Source organism: Corythoichthys intestinalis, chromosome 3 (assembly GCF_030265065.1).
Source record: "Corythoichthys intestinalis isolate RoL2023-P3 chromosome 3, ASM3026506v1, whole genome shotgun sequence".
NCBI lineage: Eukaryota > Metazoa > Chordata > Actinopteri > Syngnathiformes > Syngnathidae > Corythoichthys > Corythoichthys intestinalis.
Genome location: NC_080397.1, coordinates 63,356,223 through 63,370,444, shown reverse-complemented (window position 1 = coordinate 63,370,444; position 14,222 = coordinate 63,356,223). Strand labels below are relative to the sequence as shown.

General features: G+C 39.0%; 1 protein-coding gene across 3 annotated transcripts in view; it reads left to right on the top strand.

Annotated features, from left to right (window-relative positions):
* fsta (follistatin a) overlaps positions 1-11,242 on the top strand; it is a 28,174-nt gene extending 16,932 nt beyond the window's left edge. For all 3 annotated transcript variants that reach the window (XM_057832288.1, XM_057832287.1, XM_057832289.1), the window contains 2 exons: positions 794-1,024; positions 10,093-11,242. In XM_057832288.1, coding sequence (XP_057688271.1) covers positions 794-1,024; positions 10,093-10,172 — 311 coding nt within the window. In that variant the 3' untranslated portion in view covers positions 10,173-11,242. The remainder of the gene's footprint in view (positions 1-793; positions 1,025-10,092) is intronic.
* The last annotated feature ends 2,980 nt before the right edge of the window (positions 11,243-14,222 follow it).

Below are 14,222 nucleotides of genomic sequence, written 5' to 3'. Positions count from 1 at the left end.
CTGTGCGTAGTGGCAGCAATTGATATTTCTTCTCTGCGTTGGGAAGTAACATAGGGTGTTAAGGAAAAGATCAACCACTACCGTTCTTCCACGATATTTCTAATTGTTGAAGGAGGGATTTTAAGGCTTTAACCAATTAATAAGGGCCTCCAAAGACTGCCAAAATTCTCTCTACTCATTTTAAGCGTCCTGTTAGCTCTATATATAGGTAAAACGGCGCCATTATAGACCGAACGCGACAATGCGTGAGTGGGTCGTGCAGCGCATGCGTTAATTGCATTAAATATTTTAACGGGATTAATTTTTAAAAAATTAATTACCGCAATTTACGCGATAAATTTGATAGCCCTACTTTAAGCCAAAATTAAAGACTCTGGATGAATGTAAGACATTTTGGCTGTACCGTTAAATACAATTAGAAAACGATTTAATTAAAATATATATTTAAAAAAGGCATGTCCGATATTTTTTTGCCGATTCCGATACTTTGAAAATTATGTGATCGGACCCACATCTTTAATTACTTCCTTTACATATTAGGTCCCTTCCTGTTGATTTGGGGGTCATTTTATGATCAACTCCTGTTGATATCAGGTCACTTTTAGTTGATATCAGTTCACTTCATCCCGATATCAGCTGAATTCCTGTTGATTTAAGGTTCTTACAAATAGAATTGACGTATATGGCCTTTGTCGGCATCGACTTACATGGAACGTACACGATGTTGCACGTTCCGACCTATTCGATCGTTTCGCGGCTTAACCGATTTCCTGTCCCCTCTGTGTGTCGGCAGAAGCCAAGTCATGCGAGGACATCCAGTGCGGCGGCGGCAAGAAGTGCCTTTGGGACGCCCGCATGAGCCGAGGCCGCTGCTCCCTCTGCGAAGACACGTGTCCGGAGAGCCGGACGGACGAGGCGGTGTGCGCCAGCGACAACACCACCTACCCCAGCGAATGTGCCATGAAGCAGGCCGCCTGCTCCGAGGGGGTCCTTCTGGAAGTCAAGCACTCGGGATCTTGCAACTGTAAGTAAATACCACACCCCCGGCCCGCTCCTCCGCTTCCCCCCCTCGCCGAGGCAAAAAAAAAGACAAAATCCCACATTGCTTAAACGACCCCCTCCCTTCTTCCCCTTCCTTTCCCAAAATTCCCACCGTCAAGCACAGCTTTCTCAAGCAGAGCGGACTTGGAATGAAACGGACTTGCATGATGTTGTCCTTATTTTTGGTTTGTTTTTCTATTCCCTCACATGTAATTCCTCTGCAAAAGCATGGTTAAAAAAAAAGAGAGAGACTGTAATTCAATACGAGTGACGTGGGAGTTTGCAGTGCAACAATCATGATGTAAATATCCACATGTATGTGATTCGCGCCGGAGTATATTTTGCCTTAAGTCATGGAGCCATTTACAGGCAATTAAGCTGTCCTTGAATGTTCTCAAATCCTGTTTCTCTTTTTAACGGGGTGCACATCATCCATCCATCTATATTGTTTTTTTTAATCAGCACTTCATTAACTCTTTGGCTAAGACATGTAATACATGTCAAATCTGTTTCAACTAGAACTGTTGGCAGTGAATGATATGTTAGTGCCAGTGGCGGAACAAATGTGAACAGCGCCCGGGGGCGATGATCATAAACGGGACCCCCCGAGTAGACTTTCCGGGTGGGTTTTGCTAGTGGATAATCATTCGCGGGCCCCTGGAGACAATCGTCCGTTGTGTGTGTTTGGGGTGTAAGTGGGAATTTTTTTGTGGGCCCCTCCAATAGATATTTTAACTAGAGGTCGACCGACATGGAATTTTTAAATGCCAATACCGATATCTAAAAATATTTTCAGCCAATTGTTGATATCCAAAGCCAATTTTGTAAGCTGATATATGAGGCCGATATACTTTTTTTTTTTTTTTTTTTTAAAAAGCATGTAAATTATAGAAGCATTTTTTTTAATTAGCTTCAAATTTACATTGATGAGCTGAGACTTAAAGCAACACTAAGTAACTTTTTAACCTTTATATAAAAAAAAAAATAATAAAAAAAGTTAGTAAAAAAATTATTAGACTAGTCGACTAATCTTTCCAAAAATGTCTGCAGACTAATTGGGAGAAAAATAATCGTTTGGGAAAGCTCTACAGCAAAATCAAGGCCGATATTTTCCAATATTGTTCCTAACACTTTCCTCTTTTTTGAATTTTAACCTCGACTCAAATTATTTGCCATTATGGACTGTACCTGTAAATATGGATGACCAGGCCAAAATTGAATAAATACATAATAAAGTGTGTCATTAAAATTGCTATATTTAATGTAGTGTTGCACCGAAACAGTTTTATAGCCCCGATACAGATACAAATACCTGGCTGTGCAGTATCGGCCAATACCGATACCATACCAATACCACTTTGTTTGAAATTTATGTATTATATACAAAGTGAATTCAGTACAACTTTTTATTGCGTTGGCCTGGCTTTCACTCCCTGGCGTGACACAAACAAACTCGTCAGTTCGGTTGAGCCACACTAAGCGACACGGTTGCTAACTGTCATATGCTTCACACAGCCGCTGGAAACAGAAACATTGTTTAATCCATCTACAGGCGACCGGGAGATCCTGATTTTACCACACTGTGCGGGTGTGCGCTGGTCCTCATGGGAAACGCAGTCTTCCTTAAAGCAAAACACTACCGCTTTTGTCCACCGGCGTCATTAAAATCAACCAAAACTGAAAAGTTACCAACTGTTGCTTTAAAGGGATCCACGGATAGAAAGACTTGTAGTTCTTTAAAGATAAATGTTGTTATAAGTTAAAATAATTTGATATTCAAACCCTTCTTGATGTTTTTGTCATTATACAATTTGTAAAATTAGTTCAACTAGTAGGTCACCATTGTTGTTGACGTCACATGGTTACACTGCCGGGCTTTCAGAGTGACTCTATAGCGACATAAACATGTCATCTGTTCAACCCTTTCAATTTGACCTGAGAAACCTGAGAAGAACAAAAATGAGCATGACAGCACTGTTGATATTTCACCAAACGAGCAGCAAAAGCAAAATGAACAGGAAAGACGGGATGAGATGAGACGAGAGTAGGGGGAAAAAAACTGTGTTCTGCTAAAATGTGCTACACCGGCGGAACATCTACAAGAGGCGAATTTGACACCCAAAGTACTACCGTGCGTTTTCAGCTTGTTTTGTTTCGATGCATACAGACAGATCATACTAAAGATACATTAAGAAAATACTTAAACATAGTAATATCAAATAAGGGTTGATTAAATAAGCTACGTAGCTAATGTGGTCAACAGCTCAACAATCTAAAGCTACCACAAGACAACACTATGCTTAAAAGTATGAGAGGGAAACACATGCAAAAAGTATTTTGAGACAATGAAAATGTAATAAAAGACTCAATAAAACAGTACTCTCAGCTTTTAATCGATGATCGCATGTGTTGGACGTCTCGCCGTGTAGAAGGAGCTGCAGTATTCGTTGAGTGACAGTGACAATCTACGTCATCACCCCAAGCGTCCATAAAACATGGCGCCCTCCGTAGGTAAAAACATTTACTAAATATTATAGATTTTTAAATTAATAGCAATATTTTATGTGTTTCTTACATTATTTTTCAAATAATTAAACCCACCAGGACGTCACGAAGAGATGTGAAAAAGTGAGAGTTTAAGAGGACGCTCGACATGCTAAAGCTAATGCTATGAGTTATATTTAGAGTGTAAGGATTGCTCAGTAAAGACCTTAAAAGGCTAAAGCAATATTGGATATTCCCTCATTACAAAACAGGCAAGCCTGAAACTAGCAGCCTGCCTTGAAGCCACTCCGGGGTCCTTCTGGGGTCCTAGCGTCAGTTAGCGACAGCCGCAGTTGTCCACACAGATGCATGATAAAAATCATTTTTTATCGGCTTTTTTGTTGCTGTTGTTGTTAATCGGCCAATGGCCGATGTTGAAAACAAGTCCATATATCGCCTCAGTATATCAGCCGGCCGAAATATCAGTCGACCCCTAATTTACTGTGCTACGCTACACTATTGACAACTCCCCATTCAAATGAACTGGACGTCTATCGCCGTCTGTGCTACTGAAACATGATCATTCACTGCCAGTTGACATAGCCATCCGCCCATCCATTCTTCTAAAGCCACAAAATGTGTCCAATTTTCATTCTTTTTAGCTGTCAATTCCAATGCCTCCGCTAGTGATTGTAACATTAGCGCAAGTGCTAATCGTGTGTAGACTACCTATCTATCTGTAAAGCAGACAGCGTTAGTCGGAGGGGGGCGGAGGGTGAAATTGAGAAAGAGCCCTGAAGGAAGTATCACATTTACATTCCATGTTGCTCCACTCAAAAGAATGTCTCATTGCTTTGGGTTCTCGCGCTATGACACCCGAGGGACCAACTTTACGATCACCTCACGGGCTGAATATTTCTCAATGTGAAGCTCATTCATTTCATCCTTTTAAAAAAAAACTATTGTTACTGTTCTCCACTGAACGTGTTGTACCATGTTGACGAGGGACTGTCTCTGTTAATACTCATCCCTAACTAGGATTCTATTGTATTGTGTGTCCAAAATGTCAAAAGAAAAAAAAGGAAATACCTCACAGTTGTGTTGATGATTTTTGAGAGCTGCGAGAGAAGAAAAGCGGCATTTCTTTCACAAAATCCACCCCGATCCACTGGACCCCGGACTCCTTGTACCCGTCCCTAGCTTCAGCATCTCCCATTTATCCATCCAACCGTCAACCCCTATTGCTCCCCTATTTAGAGCCCCTGACTTGCTAGATGACGTAAAAGTTGCTTAGTTGGTCCATTTTCAACAGCTGTTCAGTCATGTTCAAAATAATAGCAGTCCAATGTGATTAACCAGATGACTCCAGGTTTTCAGTACACATTTTTTGATTGCTACATGGCAAATAAGTTACCAATAGGTGCGATAGATTCTCGTAAAACCAAACATTCATCATATTATGACTGCAGCTATCGATTATTGAAGTAATCCATTAATTCGGAATTGGATAATAAAGCAATGTGTTTTCCGAATTCAAATTAGATACATATATCCAAGCTAGCAAGCTAATAATTTAGCAAATTCCTGTTCAAAATTCATGTTTTATAAACAGGTCAAAATTGGAGGCCACGCTGCCCATTGGTCTGTTGTATTCCTTCATACCAAGGGAAAGTCAACCTTCCACTGAGCAAACCAGTTTGTCCTCCCATCAGATCGAGAACTAGCAGTTAAAAGAAATGTAAATTATGAGCAAACCAGTTCAAACCTGATCTAAAAAACCCACTTTGCCTAGATTTTCATATCAGATATACATGTATGGACAAGATGCTTTTCAGTCTGAACAGTTCAGATGGTTTTTGACTATCCCTCTATGCTGGATGACGCCAGCAACCTGTCAGGTGTGTCAATAATGACAGGCCCAGATCTGATTCGGACACTTTCTAAAAAAAATAGTATGAGCAGTCAGCCTTGAAAATCAGATTTGGGGAAGAAATCGGCATACCTGCAGTCAAAACAGGCCCAGATCTGATTTGGAAACTTGCCAAAAATAGTGTGAATAGTCCCAGATCGGATTCGGACACTTGCTAATAAATAGTGTCAACAGTCGACCCTGAAAATCCGATTGGAGGAGGAATCCGAAAGGAATCAGATATGCCTGCAGTCTGAACAGACACAGATCTGATTTGGACAGTTGCTAAAAATAGTGTGAACAGTCCCAGATCTGATTTGGGCACTTGCTAAGAATAGTGTGAACAATCAGCCCTGAAAATCAGATTTGAGTAGGAATCTGATATGCCTGCAGTCTGAACAGGCCCAGATCTGAATTGGACAGTTGCTAAATATAGTGTGAACAGCCCCAAATCTGATTCGGACACTTGCTAAAAAGTAGTGTGAACAGTCAGCCCTGAAAATCAGATTTGAGGAGGAATCTGATTGGAATCAGATATGCCTGCAGTCTAAACAGACCCAGATCTGATTTGGACACTTTCTAAAAACAGTGTGAACAGTCCCAGATATGATTCGGACACTTGCTAAAAAGTAAAGTGAACGGTCAGCCCTAAAAATCGGATTTTAGGAGGAATCCGATTGGAATCTGATATGCCTGCAGTTTGAACAGGCCCAGATCTGATTAGGACACTTGCTAAAAATAGTGTGAAGAGTAAGCCCTGAAAATCAAATATGAGGTGGAATCCGACTGGAATCAGATATGCCTGCAGTTTGAACAAACCCAGATCTGATTTGCACACTTTCTAAAAACAGTGTGAACAGTCTCAGATATGATTCGGACACGTTCTAAAAATAGTGTAAACAGCTAATAATTGTGTGCAGAGTCAGTCTTGAAAATCGATTTTGAGGAGGAACCCAACTGGAATCAGACATGCCTGCAGTCTGAACAGACCCAGATCTGGTTTAGACACTTGCTAAAAAGTAATGTGAAGAATAATCCCTGAAAATCAAATTTGAGGTGGAATCCGACTGGAATGAGATATGCCTGCAGTTTGAATAGGCTCAGAACTGATACGGACATTTGCTGAAAATATTGTTAACAGTCAGCCCTGAAATCAGATTTGAGGAGGAATCCGATTGGAATCCAATATACCCGCAGTTTGAACAGGCCCATATATGATTTGGACACTTGCTAAAAATACTGCAAAACGTTCAGCCCTGAAAATCAGTTTTGAGGAGGAATTCAATTGGAATCAGATATACCAGCACTCTCAACAGGCCCAGATCTGATTCAGACAGTTGCTAAATATAGTGTGAACAGTCTCAGATCTGATTTGGACACTTTCTAAAAATAGTGTAAACAGTCAGCCCCGAAAATCCAAATTGAGGAGGAATCCGAATGGAATCAGATATGCCTGCAGCCTGAAAAGGCCAAGATCTGATTCGGACAATTGCTAAATATAATGTGAACAGTCCCAAATCTGATTCGGCCACTTGCTAAAAATAGTGCAAAACATTCAGCCCAGAAATTCAGATTTGAGGAGGAATCGGATTTGTATCACATATTTCTGCAGTCTGAACAGGCCCAGATCTGATTTGGACACTTGCTAAATATAGTGTGAACAGTCCCAAATCTGATTCGGACACTTGCTAAAAAAACAGAGTGTGAACAGTCAGCCCTAAAAATCCGATTTGAGAAGGAATCCGATTGGATTCAGACAAGGGCGTAGGTTTGCATAGGGACGGTAGGGACATAACACCAACAACTTTTAGGGAACCCTTATTTGCATTATATAATGAGTTCAGTTATATAGGTAATTTAGATTGTCTTCCCATAAGTTGTAAGGATAGAAATGACCCTACATTATGTTCAGACTTACATTTGCCTCCTTTCACTTGCTGAATGTGCTGGTCCATTTTTTCCCCTTCAAACGTACGTTTGATTGGCTGATTACTAGAACCCCACATTCACACGATCCCAACAGAAATACATGTCGACATGCCACCTCCTCCGCCCCCTTTGAAGAGGAGGGATATTAGAAGGTTTTTTTCGGCCAGCAGCAGCCATTTGATGTAATGTAAAAAGACGTCAATGTTGTGAAGGTGGGGAACACAACACTAATTTTGCAACTGAATATCCGACCTGCATCAGAATTAGCATAACATTAAACCGTGTGAACTTTCTAACCTGTAAAACTCGAGTGGAAAGCTGTTTAGTGGCGTGTCTTCCTGTACTTTTTCAACTGTTAACGTTAACGATGCACATTTTTAACCCCCCCCCCAAAAAAAAAACAAAAAAAAAACATGCAGGTTATGCTATTATAGCGTCCCTACCAATGTTGAGACCAAACCAACGCCCATGGATTCAGATATACCTGCAGTCTGAACATGTCCAGATCTGATTTGGACTGTTACTAAAAATAATGTGAACTGTCCCAGATCTGATTCGGACACTTGCTAAAAATATTGTGAACAGTCAGCCCTGAAAATCAGATTTGAGGAGGAATCCAATTGGAATCAGATATGTCTGCATTCTGAATGTAGTCTTAAAAACACTGAATATTAATTTACTGATTCAAAGGATTTCTATATCGTGGAATCTAGAAAGGTTTTGAGTTTGTAAAGTCAATGACAGACACTGTTACTTTTTTTTTTTGGACACACCCCTTTCAACTTATCGCCCAATTGCAGAGCCTTAAACAAGGGCGTAGGTTTGGTCTCAACATTGGTAGGGACAATATGGCATAACCTGCATGTACACCTTTTTGCTAGGGACGGACATTCATAATGATCAATGCAAAATAAATCTGTATTGACTTATACTAACTTTTGTGTGTATTGGTTCAGCCTACACAGTTCAATTAAAACTTTTGGTTTCAAAAACTACTAAAGAAACATTTTGAAAACATGTCCGGACTTTATGAGCAAATTTGGATTGAAATATTAAAACATAACTTCATATACATCAACATACACAATAAATGCAAGTTTGTTAATCATCGCTTAACTACCAGGAATTCAAAAAATAAACATTTGTCTCAAAACCCCTCAACATTGTCTAAATAAAGAAATCAAATATAATTGATAAAAACGTCTTTGTCAGGGAGTAACAAAAATAAATAAAAATGGAGCTGTCCTTCAGATAAAAAACTAATGCTTTTGTCCACAAGCACAGCCAAACTCAACAACAAAAATTAAAGCTCCTTTGTAAGCTGCTTTAAGACCAAATCAATAAAATAAAAAGTATAATTGGGGAGAAGGGGGTAAACCTCGGTTCACTACATTTCTCAGTTAATTTAGCGTGAACAGTAGAAAACATACAGGAGGACACTTCTCTCTCTGCAGCTTCCTACTCGAGTTTTGCAGGTTAGCAAGTTCACACAGTTTAATGTTATGCTAACGTGGATGCAGGTCAGACTTTCAGTAGCAAAATTAGCGGTGTGTTCCCCACTTCCACAACATTGACGTATTTTTACTAGGGGTGTCAAACGATTAAAATTTTTAATCGAGTTAATTACAGTTTAAAAATGAATTAATCGCAATTAATCGCAATTCAAACCATCTCTAAAATATGCCATATTTCTCGTAAATTATTGTTGGAATGGAAAGATAAGACACAAGATGGATATATACATTCAACATACTGTACATAAGTACTGTATTTCTTTATTATAACAATAAATCAACAAGATGGCATTACCATTATTAACATTCTGTTGAAGCGATCCATGGATAGAAAGACTTGTAGTTCTTAAAAGATAAATTTTAGTACAAGTTATAGAAATGTTATATTAAAACCCCTCTTCATGTTTTCGTTTTGATAAAATTTGTAAATAGTAGCCCGCCGTTGTTGATGTCAATAATTACTTACACTATGCTCATGGGTGCTGAAGCCTATAAAATCAGTCACACCCAAGCGCCAGCAGTGGGCGGCAAAACTCCGAAAAACACAACAAGTACAGCTTTCACTTTGAGCAGGGCATTTGTGCGTTAATTGCGTCAGATATTTTAACGGGATTGATTTAAAAAATGAATTACCGCTCGTTAACGCGATAATTTTGACAGCCCTAATTTTTACATTTAGTATACTGGCTGCTGCTGGCTGAAAAAAATACTTCTAATATCCCTAATATCATATCTAATGTGTGTGTGTGTGTGGGGGGGGGGGTCAATTAATCAGCCTATCAAATGTGCGTTTAGGAGGAAAAAATGGACCGACACATTCAGCAAGTGAAAAGAGGTACAAAAAAAAAAAAAAAAAAATAGTAATAGTGGGGTCAATTACAAAAATTAAAACATATGGGAAGACAATCTAAATGACCTATATAACTGAAGTCATTATATAACACAAATAAGGTTGCTTAATAGTTGGTGGGGACAATTTGAGCAACCTGAAAAGTTGGTTGTGTTTTGTCTCTATCGTCCCTATGCAAACCTACGCCCTTGTTTAAGAGTGTGTATAACATTAATCTTGTTGCTTTTCTGTTCATATACTGAACCTACCGGGAACTTGTTTGCCATGTAGCAATAGAAAATATACAGTACTGAAAACCTGGATTCATCGAATTAGTCACATCGGACTGCTATTATTTTAAACACCACTGTATTCCCCTCATTTAGCCATCAGAGAAGAACAGGAGGAGGGTGAGGACGATGAAGACTACAAGGCTTATGTGAGTTTATCTTTACTGGATGGATAGCCCCTCCCTTATTAACCACCCCAGTCCTGAGGAACCATGTCCATACTGTACATGATGTGTATGCTTATTTATTTTGAAACAAAAAGGAAGTATACATATAGTCCAGTCTGCTAGATGTTTATTTATACATTTTTTGTGTGTGTTTGTTTTTTCTAATTTATACATTTACAATGTCAGGCTTACAATCTACCACTCATTTTCTCCCTTTTGTTTGTTGTTGTTGTTGTGCTTTTCAATTTTCAATTTTTTTTTTTTTTTTGTTATCATGAAGAAATATATTTGTCCAAAGAGAAACAGTGTTATTTATTTGTCACGTTACTATGTAATGCTGTAAATTGCATTCCGCTTTCATTCAGCTGTAAGAAAAAAAAGAAAAAAAAAACAAAAATAGTGAAAGAAAAACTGCTCGTTATTGTTAAATCTCTACCACAGATGTTTATGTCACTCCTACGTAAATGCATGTTTAGGCTGTGTGTTTATTTATTGGGGATATATCAACTTTCATTTTTCTTTTTAATGTACAGATGTGTTACTGGTTTGTTTACAGTTTATAATAATAACTGACCAAAGGGAATCTCTCAATGGTTTTTCAAAACAGATGCAACACAGCAGTAATTAAAAATGGAAAGAATAATGGTTCTTTTTCCTGTTTGTCAGTTGACTTTTTTGGCCTTTAGCTGTTGTACTTTGTTAGCATTTATATTGTGTATCACTAGAAGAAAGAAGAGGTACGTTTGGGATTATACTTGATGACCTTTGAAACAATGTGCCATTAACATTTGTGTGCTCTCGTCTTTCTCCTATGCCAATGTTGCTCTTGTCGAATTTCGACGGGATTAACGCGTATGTTACTGCAGTATTCAACTTAATATCACACTTCATTGACTGCTTCTTTTCCTCTCGGTTTGCTTTTTTTCTTCTTCAAAGCATCAGCAAGAGAAATACAAAATTCCGTTATGAATATATAGTTTTGTATTTTTTATGTAAATGTCATATGTACATACAAAAAAGTTTGAGGGTATTTGTACAGATATGAAGAGTAAAACAATAAAAAGTTTTTTTTTTCCTTATACATTTTCCTGACTTTCTTTATGATGGTTTGTCTCAATGTTTATTAGTTACTTAGTCATCAATATTCAGGGTTTCCCCTACAAATAACAGATTGTGGTGCACCGCCACACTAAATTAAAAGCCGCCACGCCTCGCAAATGAGATGTTTTTTAAATTTTTTATTTTTATTTTTTAATGCCGTTCAAACTAGCGGCAGCCGAGTGCGAAGGGTTCAGTGGCAACCTATTAATTATGTATTGTAATGTCCGTAACTAAGCGGGGCCCCCTTAAGAGACGATCGGACTGTGGAGCTGTGACGCAGAGGGAAGAGAGTAGGAAGAATGGGAGAAGGGGTGAGATAGCGAGCGATAACGGTTGCATGTCTCAGCAGCCCACTGTTATTTTGTTATTGTTTTACTTTATTATTGTTACCACAATAAAGTGGGTAAGCCAACACCGACTCCTCTCCTTTTTTCCCCATATCCGGGGCCTTACAGTAGTTTGGATCGGACTTTTCGGCTAAAGTGAGCGGTGGACGGCCATCTTGGATGGAAGACTAAGTTTGAATGAATTTAGAGCAAGGCTCTATTTTCAAAGCGCCGCCGCGCTAACGTCAACAATGAGGTGCAGGCGTATTTTACCACTATCCCACGAAAACTCGACTAATTCCGTCTAGTTTTAGTCCACGTTTAATAAAAATGTTATCGTCTGTAAAATGGGAAAAAATTAATTATACCCACCAGGATGCCACGAACTGTATGTACAAAAAGTTGTCTGGGAGTTTAAGAGGATGCTCGCCGTTAGCAATAGCTTGATGCTAACGCGAAAGTGAATGCTGTGCTAACGCTACGAGTTACATTTAGTGTGTGATGATCATGCAGCACAGAAAATTTAAGAGGAGGCTCGGCGTTAGCAATAGCCTTATGCTAATGCGAACATGAATGGGGTGCTAACGCTCAAGGGCGTAGGTTTGGTCTCAACATTGGTAGGGACGATATAGCACCATAAACTGCATGTACACTTTTTGCTGGGGACGGGACATTAATAACACCAAACAGATTATTGAACAGGGGTCATGGCTACATTTCTCACGAATATGAGATAAGAGATGATGATCAATGCAAAAATAAATCTGTATCGACTTTTACTAACTTTCATGCGTATTGGTTCAGGTGAAACAACGTTCAACCTTTGTTTTCTAAAACTACTAAAGAATCATTTTAAGTGCAAGTCTCTTTATTGAAAAAACGGAACTATCCAAGAATGGGTCCACTTTTGGGGGCACTGGAGCACCCCAAGACTCAAACTACAATATTGCAACATAAAAGTGATTTGGGAAAAAATCAATGGAAAAAAATATGAGCAGTCCAAGGACCGGTCTACATCTGAGCCATACTAGACTACCCCAAGACTTTAAATAAAGGGACTTGCACTCTGAAGACACCTTGTTGCATTACCGTGATGCACATAATGCAAATAATGATCCAAATGAGGGATGGCAAGCTTGACGGCAGTCGTTTTGCTGGTTAGCAAGTTCACGCAGTTTAATGTTATGCCAACTCTGATGCAGGTCTGACTTTCAGTACCAAAATTAGTGTTGTGTTCCCCATCTCCACAAGATTGACATTTTTTTACATTACTTACAGTGGCTGCTGCTGGCTGAAAAAAACTAATATCCCTCCTCTTTTAAGGGGGCGGAGGATACGGCATGTTGTCAATATGAATCTGTCGGGGTTGTGTGTGTCTGTGTGGCGGGAGTGTGTGTGTGTGTGGGGGGGGTCAAGTAATCAGCCAATCAAACGTGCGTTTGAGGGGGGGAAAATAAATCGGCACATTCAGCAAGTGAAAAGGGATAAAGTTTGAACATAATGAGAATAATTCATTAAATAATGGTAGGGTGTAGTCTATCACAACAATTAATAATCTGAAATCTAAATTTTATCATATTATATAAATATAATAATTATTATCATATAACTGAATTCATTATGAAATGCAAATAAGGTTGCTTAAAAGTTGGTGGGGACAATCTGAACATCCTGAAAAGTTGGTAGTGTTCTGTCCCCGACGTCCCGATGCAAACCTACGCCCTTGCTAATGCTACAAGTTATATTTAGTATGAGGAGATCACTCAGCACAGACCTTTAAAGGCTTAAGCAACATTGCACATTCTCTCTTCTTACCAAGAAAAGAAGACTAATCTTAGCGTGTGTATCTCAAAACAGGCAATGGGAAGACTGGAGTGGACACTGGCGGGTGAACTGGGGGTGGGGGGTGCAGCACGTCACATGAGTGACACAACCAAACACACATTGTGAACATGTGACAAAAACTATGGCGCATTTTCGTCTCAGTTCCCATCTTGTCAGAGGAAAACCGATATTTGTGTCATGTTTAAGTCTCCCAATAAATGTTTGTAGCTCGTTTTCGTATCGTCATCGTCATGAAAAAAAATTGTTCGTTGACTAAATATTTTCATTTTAGTCGTCGTTGACCAAAACAACGCTGGTGCTTACTGTAAATACTTCAAGCCTCATAAGAACCAAGCGTTGGACAACTTAACACTTGCCTCGCAGTTCTGAGATTAAGGTGTCAAGCCCGAGCTACGGCGTTCATGTATTGAGTTTGAATGATCTCCCTTTGACTGAGTGGGTTTTCCCCAGGTAACGGTTTCCTTCCACATCCTAAAACATGCATGGTAGGCTGGTTGAACACTCTAAATTGGTAGAGTTGTGTTTGTGTGTGTGTGTGTGTGTGTGTGTGTGTGTGTGTGTGTGTGTGTGTGTGTGTGTGTGTGTGTGTGCGTACTGCATCTGTATCTATAAAACTATATATCACATAAATACACAAAATGGTACAACTAAAAAACACTTTAAAAACAAAATGTTATTTACTTTACATTCACATACATTGGTGTGATAGGCCTGTAATTTATATAATAAAAGTACATAAAAAATAAATGTAAAAAATGAGATAAAATGATTCCCCCAAAGCACTTAC